Here is a 20,562-nt window from a genome sequence, read left to right on the forward strand (position 1 = left end):
AAGCAGAAAAAGCATTTGGGATTGCGGGGTAAAAACACAACAGACTCTCATTTCAGATACTTACCAATCAGGAATTTTGAATTACATGAAATAAAAAAGCAACACCCCAAACCTATGGCTACTGGGGGCACCAGCTCCGAGTACTTCCCATGCAGGGGACTTGGGTTCTAACTTGAAGGCCACACATGCGTCACCCACTTGGGCTTTGCCCACAAAGGCCTGTCACTCAGAACAGGAACACCCCTGTTCCAGTCACCAGGACATCTGCCCTGCAGAACTGAAAAGCACTGGAATGTCCAAGACAGGAATGAAGGAAGCAAAAGAAAAACACATTCAAACTCTGCCCACCAATGCTTGGAGAGACTGCTGCTAGACAATCCACACAGCAGAAATACTCCCAGCTCAGGATTTCCTCTCCCCTAAGGGGCAAAATTTCTGCATTTCCCACAGGGCATCTGCAATCACAAATCAAAACCCAGTGATGATGCCAAGCAGGGCCACCACTTCAGAGCTTACGGGGTGGGCAAGGGGAGAGACGGACAAAGGGAGCTTAGTAGACAATCTTCAAAATATTTTATTACAAAATACAGTACAGGGCTCGTAGAATGTTTCCCAATGTTCTCTAATACATACACTGCTGAACGAAGCACTGCAAAATACCTGGCAGTTGCCCACATAAATCTAAGAACTTCTATAATAATTTTAATCCCCTTAGAGCTACAGACGAAACCTGTAACCGGCAGTGGAATGGAGAGACGGACAGTCACCGTGGCCGCCAGGCTCCTGACTGCTGAACAACGACATCGTTTTCTCCAGGGGTTGAAATCCATATCCATGGCTGACAACCCACCGAAGGCTGGGACCCAAATTCGTACAGAGATGAGGCAGAGTGGAGAGAAGACAACTCTGGACAACCCACAAGTCTCCAGCCACTACTTCTTATTCCTGGGCTTTAGCTCTTCAGCTGCGTTACGTAGGAAAATGTAATTTTTCTTTTGGGGGTTATAAAATTCATGTCCCTAAAGGGGAAAAAAAACAGTACCTTAAAAATTGATTAAAAATCAGGTTAGCATTTTGTGGGCACTTTTAACATGCCAAGTCCTGTGCTCCATGCATGATGCGTAATCTCTCTGGAGGAATAAAACAGGTAAATGTAGAGAAATAAAAGTCAAACGTTAAAGAAAAACTTTAATCCTCAGAGTAAAGGTTAAGGACTCAGTGGAAATGTCTTCAATGTGCCCCTTAGAAGGATGATCTTCTACATATTTATCTTTTCAGCACTGAGACTTCTGTCCACCTCCCACTGCTTTAATGCCAAGATGACTCCCCCTCGGTGAGCACAGGCTGGGGAGGGAGGGTGGCGGAGGATGGGCTGGAGGTTTCTCAGCACAGGAGACTTCCGGTCTGTGACGTCACAGGGAGCGGGGCAAGCCCCAGGATGCGCCACCCCAGACGCAGAGGGAGGCGAAGTGCAGGTGTCAGCGTGTCTGCTTGCGCCTGTGCTGAGGAGGAAGGGGGGCTGTGTGACACTGGGGGAGTCGGAAGCACCCAGCTCAGGCCAGGCTAGAAAGGGCTGTGGACAAGCCGAGGCCTGTGAAAACTGTCCCACAGGGAAAAGGAATGGCAGCCACAAAGCTAAGTGACAATGACAATGACAGGACTTATGTTTCAGGAAGACAGCAGAGTGGTGTGGGTAAGACAGATGAGTGGAAACCCGAGGTAACCAAAAGGCCTGGAACAGGGAGGTGGGAAGCGCCTCTGGGTGCGTTCTGCCGCCTGCAGTGCAATGATATGCTTTATTCTCACTCCTTGACAGTTACGCCAAGATAGTTCTAGAAGTTCTGCTCACCCAATGACCATTAAGTCTCATCGTAATACACAAAGTGCAGCTTTTCGGAACAGTTACGCTCAAGCAACAAGCTAATAATATTAATCATATGTGGGGATAACTGTCCTTCGACTAAGAACAATGGAAAATTCGTAAGCAACTTTTTTTTAAGTTAAAAGATTATAATTTAAGTGTTCCACGGTTAAGTTGACATTAATTGCTCAGATGAATTAATTCTGAGTAGCATTCAAAGCGATGAGCTTTGATTTTACACTGTTTTCAATTTACAACTATTTTTTCAACGCCTGAAACATGCAGAGCCATGAGTGTGATGTGAGTTAAACATGGAGTTTTAATGTGGCTGCAGGCTGAGCAGCTGAAGAAGAGGAGATCCATCGAAGAGGCCCACGGGGAAACTGAGGCCTCAGGCCACAATCTGCCTCCAACCCCAGCCAGGCAGAACCAAAAAAAGCACACTCTTTGCAAAACTGAGTGCGTGGCTTCCACAGGTGAACGGATAAACAAACAGTGGATACATCGAGACACCATGGAATCCTACTCAGCAGTAAAAAACAAACTAGTGACGCATTCAACAGCAAAAAAGAGTACACAGTATATGAGGCCACCTATACAAAATTCTAGAAAATGCAAATTCACCTATAATGACAGAAAGCAGATCAATGTGTGCGTGAAGGAAAGGATTACAATGATACACGCAGAAACTTTTGGGGGAGATAAAAATGTTATGTTATCTTGACTGTGGTGAAGGTTTCCTGGGTATATACACAGATACTGAAACTGATCAAACTAAACTTTAAATGTGTGCAATTTACTGCCTTTCAATTACAACTCAGTAAAGTTGCTGGAAAAAGGCAGCTACGCGGCTCACATAAGCAAACGCTCAGAGAGACTGCGCCTCCCACAGGCCTGAGCAGGCATCACAACAATGCGCTGAGCGGGCAAGATGTACCGCAGGTGAAGTGGACAGAGCTCCGTGACTGCCCAGCTCTTCTGAGAAAGAGAGAGAACCAAAGGCGACTCCGAGACTGACACCCCACTGACTAGGAGGTGTTTGCCTCAAAGAGGAACGAACACAGGAGAAGCCGCAAGCAGGAGGGTAAAGCCAGGGGCGGGGTGGGGGGGGGGGGAATCCACCGGATTTTGATCTCCTAGGTTAAGGTGCTTAGGGGGTAGCCAGGGGCGGACATCCTGTTGGGACTGGGACACCGGAAGAAGTGGGGAGCGAGGTCAGGAGCCAAGTTAGACATGGAAGAGTCACCAGCTTAGGCTGGAAGAGCTGCTGCTTCGTGAATGCAGACACGCCTGGAGGACCCGAAGGAGAACCACAGAAAAAGGCCTGCATACAAGAGGTGGGCAGAAGAGCAGAAGCCACCAGAGATGGCGAGCAGCAGTCAGGAGAAGGAATACAACAGACCACAGAAAGGTCAGAGAAACCAAGGGGAGGGCTTTGTGAAGGGAAGAGGAAGGGATGGACTGGTGCCCAGCACAGACAGCAAGGAAGCTTCTGTACTGGACAAGAACAAAGGCAGCAAGAACCTGACTACAGTCCAGGAAACTGAGGAGACAGAGGTGGGGGAACAAAGAGGGCAGGGGGTCACCACTCTGGACAAGTTTAACAGAAGGGAAACCAGGCTTCTTAACACTTGTTTTAGAAGAGCCGAAGTGTGTGCTTACAGACGGGGTAACGAGACAGGGGACAGGCAGAGAAGAACGGAGTCGAGAGAGAGAGAGAGAGTTGTGTGCTGTGTGTGTGTTGTGTGTGTCTCGGGGAAGGGAGGGGGCCAGGGCCAGTGAAGACAGACACGTGTGGAGGTGAGCAAGAAAGACACCACGGCTCTGGAACCCAAGTACCCAGGTCTGCTCTCTTCACCATCACGCTGGGATGACTCCAAAACACAGCCAGGACCCTGTCAGTCCCTAACTTCCCTCCTCCCCACACAGCAAACAAGCAAAGAGCCAATGCCTCTGGTGGAAGCCCCACGGCCTTGCTGAGCCCTCTTCACTCTCGCCCAACAACCCCTGGCAACACTGGATGACTCGGACCCCCCCGAGTGGCGGCCGCTGGGTTTATGCTGACCAAGCTCTTGACGTGGGCACGTTCTCAGGGAAAGCATGACAGGGAGGCCCTGCTGTTTCCCTTTGCAGTGAGGTGACGGTGACATGCCATTTGCAGACACACAGCGTGTCTGGGGAGGCTTCGCGACTCAAACCCAGGCCTTCTGACTCCAGGGCCTGGCTCTGCTGCCTGACGGGGCCCAGCGCAGGTTTGGGAATTCTCACCTTTGACCAGTCGTAGCTGGAAGCATATGCAAATATGTTTCCATTGTGATTGAAGCAGCAAGCCGATATCGGTTGATCTAACTGTTCCGAAGTTTTTAGTTTTGTTCTGGCATCTTTGTCCCAAAAGCTGAATCTACCATCAGATCCCACAGTTGCAAGGGTGCCATGAACAGGATGGAACGCAATTCCATTTACCTACAAATGATGGATATGTACAATGAGAAGCAGAGGCAGAGGAGGGAGGAGAAATCAGGTTTTCGCCAATGCAGACTTCCTGGTTCAGTCAGGACACAAAATGGAACAGACGGTCAGTTCAGTAGAGCTGGCGGCCCGCTGATCACAGGATAAACTAGCCCCACTTCCTGAACCAATCAGCAGCCCAGGACTGAATCTCGCCTCTTGTTCAAAACACAAGTCAGCAGAGGTTAATAAGTATGTAAGCTAGTGACACCAAGGAGCGAACCTCAGGAAAATGCCTTTTTCTTTTTCAGCAAACGGCAATTTCTCGGTTTTAGCTAAGTGTATCAACTGTCTACCAGCACTCATAGAGGTGGAAGTCGCTCCCCAAAACTCCTAAGCCTGCATTCAGAAACAGAGAGAACGAAGACGGTCAACATGTTCATAAAAACAGAAAACTGAAACCTCTCACGTAAGCCATTTACCTCTGCACGCGAACACACACAATGACAGTGATCTTTTCTGATCCCATAATGACTCAGCTACCCACCTCCAAGTCTAGTTTCTAGACACATTCTCAGGGTTACAGTTTCTAAAAACGTACCGCGTAAATGTCCTGAGGAGCTGAAGTGTTGGTTCCGTTAGATCGATGACATTTAAAGGTGAAGTTATCTTTGGCACTGAAAAACAAAGGCCCAACTTAGTTTTCCTTTTTTAAAAAAAGCTTCAAGTGAAAATCTTCAAGCTGATCAGGCCTCACTTACGGATTTGGGGGGTTGATGTAGTGAATGGCAACTCTCCCCTCAATGCTTCCCAGGGCAAAACCTGTCGGCTTGTTCTGTTTGTCTTTAAAAATAGCCACACATCGATGCTACAGTTGGGGGGGAAAAAGTATATCATCACAATGTAAGCTGTAACATTCCATAACTAATGTGACTGTAAACAGCTTTTAGGGTTTTGAAAGAACCAGAAACAGTATTTCTCAAATACGGTAAAGAAGATAACTTCTATTCCTCCAGTAAGCATTATTTTCTTTTTACTCAGCCACATGATTTTATGAATAAACCTCGGACCAAGTGCTTCCATCCAGGCACTGTTCTCCCTCTGCCACCCTAAAGGCCCTGCTGTCACTGCAGCAGGGCACATGGCCCTCAGAGCCCCGCCAGGTCCTATTCTGCCACCCTGAAGGCCCTGCTGTCACTGCAGCGGGGCACATGGCCCTCAGAGCCCCGCCAGGTCCTATTCTGGCGCTGGCCCCCTGGTAGGTCGGGAGAACATGTCACTTTGATTCACAGCCCACCACTGACTAGGCAAGTGCCCTCCAGCAAGTCACCCAACGTTCCAGAGCCTCTGCATCCCCAACTGGAAAAGGGAAGTAGTGTCTGCCTGTGGAGCACGGGGGACCAAGGGTCAAGCATACAGTGGACGCGGCCAGAACTTTCTAAACCGTGCATAAGCTACACAAAAGCCAGACACTGCCCTTGATCCAACACTGAGTTTGAGGGCCCAAAGGAGGGTTTCCTGGACTCCACAGAAGATCCCACAGCAACAACCCACGGCCCAGCCTCCGGGGGCAAAGGAGCACAGATCCACATTCTTATTGTCATTCAAGAAGAGCTGCATTAAATGTGGACGGAGGGAAGGAGAGAAATGAACAGATCTGAAACCACATGCAGGGTAGAAGTGAGCTTGGTGGTTGATGAGATGGGAGAGGAGGAAAGGAGGGAGAGTGAATCAAGGACGACTCCTGATTTCTGGCTTAGACAACTAAGGGGCGGAGGCCCCATTTAGTGAGATGCAGAGCACAAGGGGAAGAGCAGGCTGGGGTGGTGGGAAGGGGCAGGTAAAGACTGCTCACTCGGCAAACACAGGATGCCTTCTATTCAGGCCTGGCTCCAGGTGCCAGGAATGAGGCAGCAATGAACACAAAATCCCTGCTCTCACTGAGTCTATGCTCTGGTCGAAAGAACAAGATGAGTAAAATCTACACGTACGTATATATAAGACACACACACATATCTATATATACATAGCCTGGGGAGAATGAGCAGGGAGGATCCTGAGAAGAGGTAACACGATCTGCAGAAAGTGGTCCTGGGTTTGGCACGGGTTTGGCTCTTGGGCTGAGACATGAGGAGGACACAGAGGAGCTGTCAGACTGTGGGTGTCCTTGTCAGGAGCGCAGAGGCAAGGCCTGCTGGGATCCAAGTCTCCAGCCCGCAAGGCGCACCTAAGCAACAGCAGCGGCCGGCAGACGTAGAGAAGGCAGTGGCCAAGGGCAGACGCCTGGGGAACCTCAACATGCAGCAAGAACCAGCAAGGAAGACAAAGCAGCAACCAGAGAGGCAGGACGTAAGAGGCTGGCATTACAGAAACCAAGGACAGAGTTTTAAGAATATGTAATAAGAACAGCAGCGAATGCTGCTGCCACGGTAAGATGAGGGTTGATGAGTATCTCACTGGAGCTACTGATTAGAAAGCCATCAGTGGCCATGCCAGAAACAGTTTCAGTAGAGTAATGGGGGCAGAAATCTCAAAGAGGGTGAGAGATGAGTGGGAGGTAAGGGAACCAAGAAAGCTCACGTAAGACACTTACTTGACTTCAAAGGGAAAAAGGGACCGAGGTGGCAGAGGATGTGGGGGTCAGAAGAGGCTTGTTTCCTAGGATTGGACTTGAGCCTGGTTCAGTGCCAATGAAGTACAAGAAGAGGGGAGATGAGACACAGGAGAGAGGCAGGTGGCTGACAGCCTAAGGCTCCTGAGAAGGCTCACCTAACAGCTGGGAAAAGGCAGGGAAGATGCAGGTGTAGCCAGAGTTCTAGATGCAGCAGGAGGACGATGGGGAAGTTCCCAACCATCAGCTTCTATGTTCTCGGAGGGAGTGTCCAGGGGTCTGAAGAGAGTGAAGGAGATCTAAGAATCTGTGGCAGGTAAAGACCAAGCTAAAGACGGAAGCTGTGATTCACGATGGAACCAATCCACCGAGGTGTGCACCCATTCAGCAGCATGCAGCGAACCCGGGGGATGTTTGCAGAAGATGGTATTTACTCACTAAATATTTGTGTTTATATCCTTAAATTCACCCCCTCTGAATGTCTGAAAGTACAACGATTTCCATATGTGGCCACATGGCCAGATTGCCTGCGACAAGTGCTAAATACGAGCTTCTTGATTTGACTTGTGACTCACCTGATGTTTCAGCGGAGATTCTATCCTCCTGAATTCAGAAGGTTGATTCTCTAACTGATAGACGATCAGTCCCCGCTCTGCAGTCGCCACGACAGCCATAGGGTATATCTGGAAAACACAGGAAAGCAGAGACGTGCTTAAAGTGGACTGTGCTCTTTTTCATACCAAAGTATTAGATCAATTTTTTTTAGAGTCTGAATTTTTTTCAAGTTTAACAGTTCAATGATATTATCACATTTCAAGGTAACCTAGAGAAATCGTATTTGAAAGTAGAACATTCATATCTTTTTAAAAGACTCGTTTTTTAAAACTACAAAATATACATTTAGAAAATGTACTGAGAAATAGAGAAGAAATGAACATCACCTCTATCGCCCCATCAAATGATAACTGCTGTTAGCATTATGGTATGCTAACCCCCGTGTTTTTTCCTGAACGTTATACAGGTGTGTATATGTATGTTTCTATATAATGCTGATCCTTTACTCAAAGCGTGTTTAGTGAGCACCACCCCACACATTTTCCAGAGAACACTAGCAGTGGCCACATATCTAACATTCCCTCAAATGAACCCACCACAGGGTTCACTTAACCATGTCTGTCTTGTTGGGCCACTGGGTCACTTCCCATGTTTTTACTATATTATAGAGAACAAAAAACATTTGCATCTTTACTTTTCTCATGATAAATTCCTAAAAGTGGAATTACTGGGGCAGTTGGTATAAAACTTCAACTTATTGCTAAACCAACAGAGAAAGTTCTTTAGTTTCTATCCCGCTCACTCAGAGACAGTCACCAGAGCTCTGGCACCACACCACCAAGCTACTGCCAGTTCTCCTCCAGCCACACAGTGCATGGCATTCTGGGGACAGCGTGGCATGTGGCTATCTGCCTATGTTCATACAAGTGACTAAAAAAATGTGACATCCAGGTTTCTGTAATTCTGGAACATATGCAGCACAAAAATCTACAGATTTAAGACGACTGAGGCAATCCAAACTACATCCCACGTCTATTATTAAAGTTTGAAGGGTTTTTACATTACCCTCTGATTGCAAGATATCATAAGGTAAGAAGTGCCTTTTTTCTTCTTTTTTTTTTTTTTTAAAGGAAATAATTATTACTAAGTTAAAAATTCCTTACCATGTCAGCACAGTAACACCTTTCAGGGAGTTGTAAAACCATCATAGGATTTGATGATCGTGTATCCCAAAACTAAAAGACAAAAAAAAACCAAAAAACAAACCCATAAAAACCCAGTAAGTGACCATTCAGAGCTAAAGTCCAAACAGTGCAAGAATAAATATCGGGCTTCCCTGGTGGCGCAGTGGTTAAGAATCCGCCTGCCAATGCAGGGGACACGGGTTCAATCCCTGGTCCAGGAAGATTCCACATGCTGCAGAGCAACTAAGCCCATGAGCCACAACTACTGAGCCTGAGCTCCAGAGCCCACGAGCCACAACTACTGAGCTCGTGTGCCACAACTAATGAAGCCCGTGGTCCGCCACAAAAGAAGCCACCGCAATGAAGAGTAGCCCCCGTGCAGCAACGAAGGCCCAATGCAGCCAAACATAAAATTAATTAATTAATTTTTAAAAATAATAATAAAATAAATGCCAATCTTGGTCAGGCCATGCAGTCCCTCAACAGTATATTATACCTTCAAAGTCTTATCCCAGCTCCCGGTCATCACACAGCTGTAGTTTGGTGCTTTGATCCAATGTATGGTTTTAACAGGAGCATCGTGCTTTCAAGATAAAACCAAAATACACCAAGGTGAATGTAATAATATGCTACACAGCTTTGGTTCTGGAAATTCAAAGAAAAGGAACCTTAAATACTGAAGTCATACCAAACAAAAACCAAAGGATAGTTCAGCCCTTCCCCATGACCAAAACATTCAATGTAACATCAAGAGCATGTATCTACCTTCCATTCTAACAAAATTTAATGTGATTTTAACCATAATTAACTAGCATGTGAGAGTGAAAGGGGGAGATATTCAGGAATAACTCATAGGGAACTCCACCACGGTTGTATCACTTAGATGACACGCACTGAGAGACTGAGGAGGTGCTTCTAGCACACAGTGCTGCGATCTCACGGTACAAAACACCTTCCTGAAAATGTCTCGGTGTCAAGAGGCTCTTCCTCGCCAGGCCAGACCCTCCGGTTCCAGGTTCTCTCATCTTCCTCATTTCTGCTTTTCTTAGCAGTCTTCACACAGAACCTGCCTGCTGTCCCGAGCAGACTGTAAAAGCTCCTGGCATGTGGAAGGGTCCCTCTTACTCACTGCTGCATCTCTACTCCTAAGGACAGTGCCTGGAGTATCACAAGCATTCATTCAATACAGACTTGTCGAATGAATATGTGACCAAATGCAGTTGGTACAAGGCAAGCCACACATGGGTGTCAGAATGTTGAGGACCAGCTGTACCACTTACAGATTTTAATGTCACTAGCTCCTTATTATGCCCTCCTCATCCACACACTACGGAAGACCCATGACAGAACAATTTATGAAATACTAGTTAAAACGAGAATGTGTACAAAATTGGTGTCATTTTTGTGCTACAGAGGTTTCTGGTATATTTAAATCTAATTGATTTGGAATGGTCAAACTGCATCTTTCCTATAATAGAGAATTATTGTAATTAAGGAATCATCGCAACCCTGGGCACCAGCCTTGCCCAGCCTTCCTGCAGAGGGTAAGTTTTTACTACCTGTGCTATCTGTATCGCCTGGTTACTGTTGAGGTCCCACATTTTGGCAGTTTTATCACATGATGCCGTAAATACTTTGCTCCCATCCTAAAATAAAATAGAAAAAAATCTGACATTCTAAGAAAAATAAAACCTCTATATGAACATCTAGATATTAGACTGAACATACCGAGGCAGGTGTTATTTTGCAATTTTAATTTTCCCAATTATTTGGGGGCCAGAGTATTGCAAGCTACAATATCATATACAAAACACATTTTCTGCTCTTAATTGTTAATTTTTTCTAAGAGATAATATGTAAAAAGGTCAAAAAAACCTGAACAGCATTTAGAATTATAGAGTGAAAACGAAGTCTCTCCTGACCCCAGCTCGCCGCTCAGAGGCAGCCATGGCCACTGGCATGTCCTCCGGGAACAGCCTTTGTACATCCTGTATCGATGTGTGTTACCTACCAGGAGCCACTTCAAAATTTTTTTCTTATTTTCATCAATTTCAAGCCTTCACAAAAGTTGCAAGAATAATACAATGAATACGCATAAACCTATCACCTAGATTCACCAACTGTAAACACTTTGCCACATTTACTGTATCTCTTTCTACCCCCCCATTCCCGCTCTATACCACACGTACAATCATTATTACTTTTCAGCTCAGTATCTCATAGCATTCTAAAGTGCATGCAATAAAACTACACTAATTTATGATAGTCACTGGTCCAATGTAAACTATAGAATAGCTTAAAAAATTGGCAGTCACTGTATAGTGGTTTTAAAATACATACAGAACTCATAAAGTAGGTCAGTCAACATGAAGCACAAGGTAATTTAAAAACAAAAAGTACTGAGTTGAAAATTCTAGACCAGCTGTCAACAAATTTTTTCTCTTAAAGGGCCATACAGTAAATATTTCAGTCTTTGCAGGGCAAGAGGTCTCTGTTGCAACTCCTTAACTCTGCTGTTGTAGCTTGAAAGCAGCCATACACATTATGTAAATGAATGATGTGGCTGTGTTTCAAGAACAGTTCATTCACAAAAATTGGTAATGGGTCAGATTTGGCCCATGGGCCATAATTTGCTGACCCCTGCCCTACAGTACTTCATTTCTGGTTCCACAGCTCAAAGATTTACCACTATCTTCCCCTAGCAAAAACTTCTTCCCATTTGAAGTCGCCAGGTCCCCACGCGAAAGAAGAGAGAAAACCTTCTTCTCTATTAATGAGGCTATGAGGGCAACTGCACAAATCCTTGGGAAGATGCTACCGTATGGAGCAGGATGCTCCGAGGCTGAGTGGAACGCTGGCCCCTCAATCTCATAAAACGCCACTCCTGCCAGCTGCAGGATGCCAGGCCCCAGTGGACACACTGAGACAGAGGCCAGTCTATCAGACGGCTGGGGCACAGAAACGAGATTCCCAAGCGCTCTCGACTCAGCTCCTCTCAGGTCCACCTGCTGTGGCCAGACCGACCGTCCTCAGACTGCCAGAGAATCACCCTCAGCAAGTTTGGCTTTTATGCCTCAAGCGTTAGCCGTGGCTCTTCTGTGCTTCGGTGCCTTTCCACAGCTGCCTTCCTCTCCCAGGCTAGCTCCTATTCCTGTAAGCCCCTGTGAGGGAGGCTGTTAAGTGCATGGGCTCTAGAGCCAGGAAGGTCCAGGTCTGGGCTCAGCCTTTCACCCCCTATATTCCCTCAAACAAGTCTCTTAACCACGTCCCACAGGTGCCCCGCTAGTCTTTACGTGGCTGAATCTAGCTGTCACTGATTTCCACTACCTGCAATCCTTCTCTGTTTCTCTACGTCTGTCTTAACAGATCATGAGTTCCATAAGCACAGGATTTGCCTACCTCGCCTACTTTGACTTCCACTATATCCCAAGTGCTTAGCATACAATAGGTGCCTGACAATTACTGGAACTAAATAATGTTATTACCTGTTGTAAATACTATTATTATCGTCATCTTATAAGTGAAAAATCAGACTCAGAGAGATTAAATAACTTGGCAAAGTCAAAAAGTGGAGATAGAGCCGAAATTTGAACCCAGGCCTGGAATGGATGCGACAATGCTCTAAAGCTATATAAGCGGATGGTTTACTTTTAAGATTCAGCTCAATTCTCGCCTCTTCTGTGGAGCATTCACAGCCCCCTTCCCAAACTTTATAGCTGCCTTCTGGGTTCTGCCCACCCAGCACAGTGCATCCTGCCTCTCTCAGAACTCAGCTCACTGAATTGCAACTCTTCATGTCTATGTTTCAATGCCTCCACTAGATGGCGCACAACTCTAATGGAGATGGAGAAAGGAAACAGGCGGTACACATCTCTGTAAAAGCCAACAGCTACTCGGTAACATCTGAGCAACAGAATTCCGGTGTCAGTTAATTCTATTTCTTACCATACTTGATAAGAAACTTACAATTCTGATCTGTTACCTGATCAGTAAAGAAAGACAGGCAAAATAAATTAGAAATATTTAAAATCTATTCAAGTTGCTATTTTTCTACAGGTAAATTAAAACTATTATTAGTCTCATAATAACCCAATCAGACATGTCAGAAATACATTTTACAGATAACAAAAATGCTTTAGAGAAGGCTGTCAGAGCTAATGATTAAAATGGGAGCAACTCTGGCTCCTTAACCATCTCAAAATATTTATAAATAGTAGAATCATTTCCTATTTGAAAGCTAAGTAAGATCACATAAATGTATGGTGTGAGTAGTTTGATATTTCTCATAAAGTTAAACATATATTACATATGACCCAGCAAGCCCACTATTAGATATTAATGCAAGAGGAATGAAAACTTATATTCACAGAAAATCCAATATACAAACGTTTATAGCAGCATTATTCGTAATGACCAAAAATGGGAAACTACCCAAATGTCCTTCAGCTCGTGGATGGTGAACAAAGAGTGATACATCCATACCATGGATTACTATTCAGCAATAAGGAAGACAAACTACTGCCAGATACAACAACCTGGATGGACCTCAAATGCAGTGTGCTCAAAACAGCCCGATTCAAAGGGCTTCTGTTTATGACATTCTGATAAAGGCAGAACCCCAGGGACAGAAAACACATCAGTGTTTTCCAGGGACTGGGGACTGAGGAGGATTTGACTACAAAGGGCAGCAGGATATCCTTGGGCTGATGGATCTCTTCTATATTTTGACCACAACTCTATGCATTTCTCAAAACTCACAGAATCATACACTAGAAAGGTTCAATTTTACTGTTTGCGTATCGCATCTAATGAAAAAATTTTGCATGAGCCTGAGGAGGGACCTTGAGGCTTAGTCTCCTCAGCACAGCCGCCCCAGACTCTCAGTCAGGCCCCTTTGTTTTCTCACTTCTGCAGGGTTCAGCCGTCAACAGAAGGGAGGAGAGAAAGGCTGGGCTGTCAATCCTGGGCTCCTCCTTTAGGGAGGGGTGGGTCCTCCACAGCTGTGGCTCTTGCTGTGCGTGACTTCACCATCCCTGCTGGTTTCTTTGTAAATGGTACCTTCATTAAACTCCCCAATCACCCACCCACTCCCCCAAAAAGAAAAATAAAGAAGAGCTCAGAGCTGAATAAACTTGAACACATTTACTTATATTGCTGATGTTCAGGATTTGGGAGGAAAAAGACTTCCAAAAAAATGAAATATTTCAGAAGTTTAATAATGGAAGAGGATTAATTTTTCCCCTAGGACTTATTTTCTGGGACAGTAATTTCTAATTTTAAAACAACATAAGCTCATGGAACATGCAGAGGTAGGAAAGGCTTTAAAAAATTGTCTAATCTCTTGCTCAAGGAAATATGTCAATAAATTAATGGATTTTTTTAATGCAAGAAAAGCTTTCAGAGAGATTAAAGTTAACATGACTAAAGTTAACTGACTACATTATGAGTATCAATACATTACTATATTTAAATTCAGAAACAGCACTTCTACAATGTGTATACATACTTGCTATTTGTGTTTCAGGTTATATAAAAACATATATACATTTATATACACTCTGAAAACATGAAAAAACTGAATGAAACTTACATCACTCCAGCAGACATCTAGCACAGGTCCAGTGTGCATCTGCTGGGCTTTTGGAATAGTCTGTCCACTGTCTTGAACTTCCCAGCATCGAACCTATAGTAATAAAACAAATTAACGCAAACAGCCAATTAATGATACATTATATGCATTTTAAGCCCTTTGCCCCAAGCCATAATCAGATAAACACAAATTTACATTACAGACATTTTTTTCCTATCAAATTAACAAAAATAAAATGAATAATACTTGGCGCCAGCAAGGATAAGCTGAAACTTTTACTACTGGTAGGTGTGTAAATTGGTACAGCTCTTCTGGAGGATATTTATCTGAAATCCTTAAGTCTGTACCCTGTGTCTCAACTATTTCGGGACTTGAGGATTTCCCATGATGTACTTTACATGCGTTATCTGAATTAATCTCTACAACAGCTAAAGCTCTTTGAACTTACTGTCATCTCCATCTCATGAAACAGGACACAAGGCTTAACGAAGATAACTGGCCCAGGTCCCATATCTAAGAGAGTGGCAAAGCCACAATGTGTTTATCTGATTAGGAGTGTGGTTGAATGTTTCAAGATTACTCCAGCAGGCCACTTGCACTCCTTTGTGAAGTGCCTCTAAGCACCCTTCGCCTATTTTTCTACCAGAGTTTTTATCTTTCTTTTCGTATGCTATGATTTCTTTTTGGTAAGTATAGTGTCCGTGCAGGATTTATGCTATATCTAAAGGTGAAGAAACTTTAACATATGCCTGAAGAACATTTGCAGGATGCCTAGAAGGGAAATTTGTGTATACCGTCATGGACAACTTTTATTTTCAATGAACACTACAGATCTGGGAATATACTTCAAGATACTGAACTGGAGTAGGAATTTTTGAATGACGCATATGATCCTGCTTTCTTAACAAAAATCGGCACAAGAAGTGATGCCTGCCATTCAGACGGGTTCACACTCTAAACTCGGTGCTTAAAAAAAGCCAAGAATAAGACTGAACTCTCTGCTTCATTCACTTGGAGCAAAAAAAAAAAAAAAGCTAACTGTGCCCATACAAAGAGATATGACAGAGAGAACACGCGTTTAAGGAGCACTTACATCGTTAGCCCACGATCCTGCAATAAGAAAGTTCCCCGGCAAGGTTGGTGGGCTAAAAGATAGACAACCAATGCTATCATCAGGAGAGGATGTGACTTCAATATCCTGGGGTGGAAAAAGTCCATGTTAAAATGTATACATCGCCACAATTCAATTCAAAATTGCCTCCTTTCTCACCAGCACCTCATGGTGGCCTTCCCTCGTGTCAAGAGCTAAGTCAATCAGACCTTTCTTACTCTGATAAGAAGGGGAGCATAACTAAGCCAGTGAAAGCACGGGCGCTGCCGGACTGCAGGCAGCGCTCTCAAGGCAGGCCCACAGCCGCACTCCCCAGATGACGGCCCACCCGCTCACTCCTGCCCCGAAGTGCTGCATCACAGCACCACCGGCCTCCCTGCGCCACAGAAATTCTGAGTCAACAGCTGTGGGCTGGGCCCTAGGAACCTGCAATTTTAACAGGCACCTCGAGGGATTCCAGTGATCAGGAATGTCAGGGGGAACAGGACACTCGTCCAGGGGACATGCAGTTTCTCTGCTCCAGTATTTGAGAAAGCAGCCTGGACAAAATTTCAGAGTTTTCACCCCCAAAGGAGGCTCCCAAGCCATCTGGGTTTCTCTCGCTGTCACCAGCGTGGGGCCCCCTGCAGCGTCTCTACAAACCCATGCAGCCTCAGGTGGTACCTTCATAGGGTTGTGATTATCTGCGGCGGCGCTGCCAAACATGCTGGCTCCCGCCGTGCCGAACCCGGAGGCTGCTCCAAACAAGCTCATCTGGGCCCTAAAAATAATGGGAAAAGCTAAAGACAGGGCCTCTCCTAGGTAATACACATCGCTGAGAGGCAAGATACAGACAACTAAGTTATGGAAGGGAAACAGAGCGTAAATAAATAAACGGCTTGATGTCAGGCTTCTCTCTTCTGAAGAGATCTAAATATGCGATAAGCAGAGTGCTTTTTAAAAATAAACTTTCTATTTTAGAATAGTTTTTAATGGAAAATTCTTAAGACAGAAGAGTTCCCTGGGCTTCCCTGGTGGCGCAGTGGTTAAGAAGCCGCCTGCCAATGCAGGGGACACGGGTTCCAGCCCTGGTCCGGGAAGATCCCACATGCCGCGGAGCAACTAAGCCCGTGCGCCACGACTACTGAGCCTGCGCTCTAGAGCCCGCGAGCCACAACTACTGAGCCTGTGTGCCACAACTACTGAAGCCCGTGTGCCTAGAGCCTGTGCTCCACAAGAGAAGCCACCACAATGAGAAGCCCGCGCACCGCAACGAAGAGTAGCCCCCTCTCGCCGCAACTAGAGCAAGCCCGCGTGCAGCAACAAAGACCCAACGCAGCCAAAAATAAATAAAATAAATAAATTAATTTAAAAAAAAAAAGAAGAGTTCCCATACACCCCACATCCAGTTTCCTTCTTAACTTTGTCACAATTAATTCACCAACACTGACACGTTACAGCAGAGTATTTTTCAGTCACCAGGTAAAAAATAAATTCGCTCATTTCTTTTTACACAGTTAGAGACACGCTGCTGAGCACCAGGAACACAACTGGAAACCAGTAGAAAGCCCCATTCCTCCAGCTTCCCACTTAGTGACAGTTCACTGTCTTCGTACTAATGTCCGCACTCTGGATTAGGTCAATATCTCTGCATGAAGTTACTTAGAAAAGCAACCAACCCTGGCAGCGATCGTAAGAGTTTAAAAAAGTAATCCATTTTGGTCTGCTTAAGTAGCAAAAGGTTTGGCATTACGTTTTGGGCATCTGCCCAGCAAGAATCCCCCCACTTTGAGTTTTCTCCTGGGCACCACAGTCTAGCAGGCCCACCTGGGTTAGAGCCATGCCTCTGCCACTCACCAGAGCTGGGACCCTGATCTCACCAAGCCTCATTTTCCCTACTCTGCAAACACAGAGAATATTAACACCTTCTCCAGAGTTGCTCTGAGGATCAAATCAGATTATCTATGTAGAAAGTGCAGTGTCTCGTGCATAGTGGGTCATAAACAACTTTCCCTTTTTTCCTTCCAAGGAGAAAGTCTATGTATTATAACTCTGATTCCTCACATACATTGATGCCACATTTTCAATTCTGTCATTGGTTAGTAAATTTTTACACCCAGAAGCCTACCGTATCAGCAACCTCTCCCAAAGGAGGCTAGCAGCTGAGTGACAAAAGTGACTAGCCCAATAACATACAGCTCATGGGACAGGAGATAACAAGAGTAGCATCTCTTAAGAAGACAACACAGAATGGGAAAACTGTGAGGAATTCTGGGGAGGCATTTGAGTTTCCTGAGCTTTATGAAAAATCATCAAGTGTAGACCTACTAGGTCTATGAACGCATTAATATCTCAGAAAGCAACCCTGTGCGAGGCCGTGGTGCTTGCTGACCACCTCTGCCTCAAATGTTTGAGATGTATTTGAAACACCAGTTAACTGCACAAGCAAACAAAGGAATGACAAGGCTTCTGCAGTCAAGTCCAGGAACTAAATATATGATTTGGGGCACATTATTTAGCCTTGATTTTTTCGTCTGTAAAAACGGACCCTGATATCCACTTCACAGAGTTACAAAAACCAAGTGAAGTTGTACACACAGTGCCTGAAACGCCTGTCCCTTCCTCTCTTCAACCGTCAAGTTTGGGAGAGAGCATTTCTGCCATTAGGGATGAACTACGGGAGAACAAGGGCCATCGAGCGTTAATCAGCCTACATGGGCCACATGTTGTGCAGGACACCGAGGACCCTCTAAACGTTCGGAAGACAAGTGTACGTCTCCAGCCTACCGAAGCGCGCGCTCCTTGCCTCCTTGCTGCACCCCAGCTCTGATGGCTTCCTCTCTGCCCCTGAACAAAGCAAGCTCCTCCCAGCCCTGGAGCATTCCTAACAGCTGTTCCTCCAGCCTGGGATGATCCGCCCTCCCCCAAACCCCCAGCTGTCTCAGTTTGAATCTTCAGGTCCCACTTCAAAAGGGGCCTCCTGCGAACTTTTGAGGGTGATGGAAACGGTCTAAAACCGCACGGTGATGATGTTTACACGACTTAAACTTCCCCAAATCATCAAAATGTACACTTTAAACGGATTATCGTGTGTAAGTGACATCCAGTGAAGCTATTAAAAGCATCTTCGTAAAGGAAGGCCCCTCCCAGAGGCTTCCCTGCCTTCCTAATGTTAACACGTTGGAGCCTCCATCGCATCTCCGTCTTCTTCACAGCACCTGTCCCCATCTGGAACTTGGTGGCAATCAGTCGCCTCCCCAGGAGTGCGCCAGCTCCACCACGGCAAAGAGCCGCCTGAACGCTCCCTTGAAACACACCTGGCCCTCAGCACAGCGCCTGGCACTTCACAGATACTTGCCTGGGCACAGTGTGTGCACGTGGATACAGGACTACTTGATGGAGGGAACAGAAACAAAGAACCAGTTCAGAGAGCCATAAATGCAACAAAGGAGATGAAACCGGTTACCGTGGGGGAGACTAAAGGGGGATGGCCTTCCGCAGAAGAACGGTCCGGGAAGGTCAACGACGTGGCTTGTGTCTTATGAGAAGCCAGACGTGTGACGAGGAAGGGCAGAGGTGACAGAGGCCGCCATCCACTCTGTGACCCTTCCCGGTGCCTCGGTTTCCCCACGAGAAAAACGAGGGGGTTAGACCGGAGGTGACCCGTAAGGCCCCTTGCAGCTCTGACGTCCCTCCCAGGGGCCACTAATGGAGTTCGCCAACAGTCCTGCTCGTGCCCCAGCACCTCGCGGCGGACCGCACTCGCCCGGGAGGACCCGGCCTCTGCGGCGCCATGGCGGCTGGGAACGGGGGGAAGCGGCACGGGGCCTACCTGAGGGTCGCGCCGCGGAGGGAAGCCGGCGACGGGGAGCGGGAGGAGCTCGGGAGCCTGCGACCCCGCTCGGGCGCGGAGGAGGCGGTAGCGAGGTGGCGGGAACAGGAATCCCGGGAGCCTGAGGTTCTTCTCACGCCGGTCGAGGAAACGGCCCTAATTACCGCGGAGACACCGCGCATGCGTCTCCGAACCACTTCCTGTGTTGTCCGGAAGGCAGGGAAAAGAAGGAAAAGGCTGCTCCGCCCTTAAGGGAGTTGCACATGCGCAGAAGCGCTATTGACGCCAAGAAGAAGTCCTCGTGCCAGCAGTTTGCGGATTGGTCGAAAGTTGGTGTAGCCGACGTAGCGGCAGAGCGACCGCTCTGATAAATCCGCGGCCCCGGCTGGCGAAGGTTAGTTACAATTTTCTCCTGTGAATGACAAGTCTAGCAAAATTACGATTGCCGCCAGTTCTCAAGGCCATCCTTCGAGAAGCTGATGGGACGCTGCCTGGTTTCCTGCCCTGGCCTCCCTATTTGCGACTGGGGTATCTTGAGCCATCTGGTCTCTTTGGACTTAAGTTTCCAGCTGTGAAATGGGGATAATGATGCCTAACTTCCAGGGCTATTCTTAATTAGGTTCAAGTAAAGTAACACACATGAAGGCCTTTTGCTAAGTGTAAGGTTACATAGGAATATTAAGGGGCTGTTATGACGCACATGCGCCAACTCCGAATATTTCAGGTGGTTGCTTTTTCCCCCTGTAAGAATGTCTGAAGGAAAAAAAGAGGAAGGGATCTCCTGAGGTTGTGGTACATACACTGACCCTTCTCCTTTACTACTCACCGTGGGCTGCGTACCAAAAGCCTTGACATCTTCAGGGAGCCTGAGGATCCGCGGGACCTGGTTATAAAATGCAGTTTCAGAAGGTCCAGTGTGGGCCTGAGAACCCACATTTCTAGCAAACTCCCTGCTGAGGTTGCCAGGCCACGGACCGCAGTTGAGCACCGAGGATCTAGATGAGGTGTTTAGAATCACTTGGGGAAACTTTTAAAACACTCTGATGCCTCACCCTCAGAGATTCTGATTTAGTTGTTCTGCGGTGGAAGGAGGGAATTAATATTTTTTAAAAGCTCTCCGAGTGATTCTAAGATGCAGGCAAGGTTCAGAACCTCTCGTCTAAATAATGATGATAATAGTAATAGCTCCTTTAAGCACTGGATACTCATCTCCTGTAATTTCTTTACCAAGTGGATCATCTCATAGCATCTCTCAACTCTCAAAGCTCTCTCAGTGCTTATCATATTCTGTCTCATAAGATTGTGGGTGTATTTGCCTTGTCTAGCTTCCTAGATTTTAAACGTTGTGTCTTAAGGCCATGTATATAGCACCAAGCACAGTCTTACATATT

General features: G+C 46.2%; 1 protein-coding gene across 1 annotated transcript; it reads right to left on the minus strand.

Annotated features, from left to right (window-relative positions):
* Positions 1 to 556: 556 nt before the first annotated feature.
* Positions 557 to 19,368, minus strand: RAE1 (ribonucleic acid export 1). Its single transcript, XM_059897508.1, has 12 exons — positions 19,172 to 19,368; positions 16,024 to 16,120; positions 15,343 to 15,447; positions 14,250 to 14,342; positions 10,219 to 10,305; positions 9,156 to 9,242; positions 8,639 to 8,710; positions 7,496 to 7,603; positions 5,071 to 5,177; positions 4,911 to 4,986; positions 4,130 to 4,324; positions 557 to 1,019 (listed from the first exon to the last, which is right to left on the minus strand). Exons 1-12 carry the CDS (start codon positions 19,351 to 19,353, stop codon positions 933 to 935), a joined length of 1,296 nt encoding a protein of 431 aa, XP_059753491.1. The 5' UTR covers positions 19,354 to 19,368; the 3' UTR covers positions 557 to 932.
* Positions 19,369 to 20,562: the final 1,194 nt, after the last annotated feature.

The sequence above is a fragment of the Balaenoptera ricei genome, chromosome 15, assembly GCF_028023285.1.
Source record: "Balaenoptera ricei isolate mBalRic1 chromosome 15, mBalRic1.hap2, whole genome shotgun sequence".
NCBI lineage: Eukaryota > Metazoa > Chordata > Mammalia > Artiodactyla > Balaenopteridae > Balaenoptera > Balaenoptera ricei.

Excerpts from the sequence above, each read along its gene's own strand:
- RAE1 (XM_059897508.1), bottom strand. The coding sequence starts at position 19,353 with ATGCGCGGTGTCTCCGCGGTAATTAGGGCCGTTTCCTCGACCGGCGTG. Across the intron at positions 16,121-19,171 it reads CTCCGCGGCGCGACCCTCAG|GGCCCAGATGAGCTTGTTTG; the intron begins GTAGGCCCCGTG and ends CATTATTTTTAG. Across the intron at positions 5,178-7,495 it reads AATCTCCGCTGAAACATCAG|CATCGATGTGTGGCTATTTT; the intron begins GTGAGTCACAAG and ends CCCCAACTGTAG.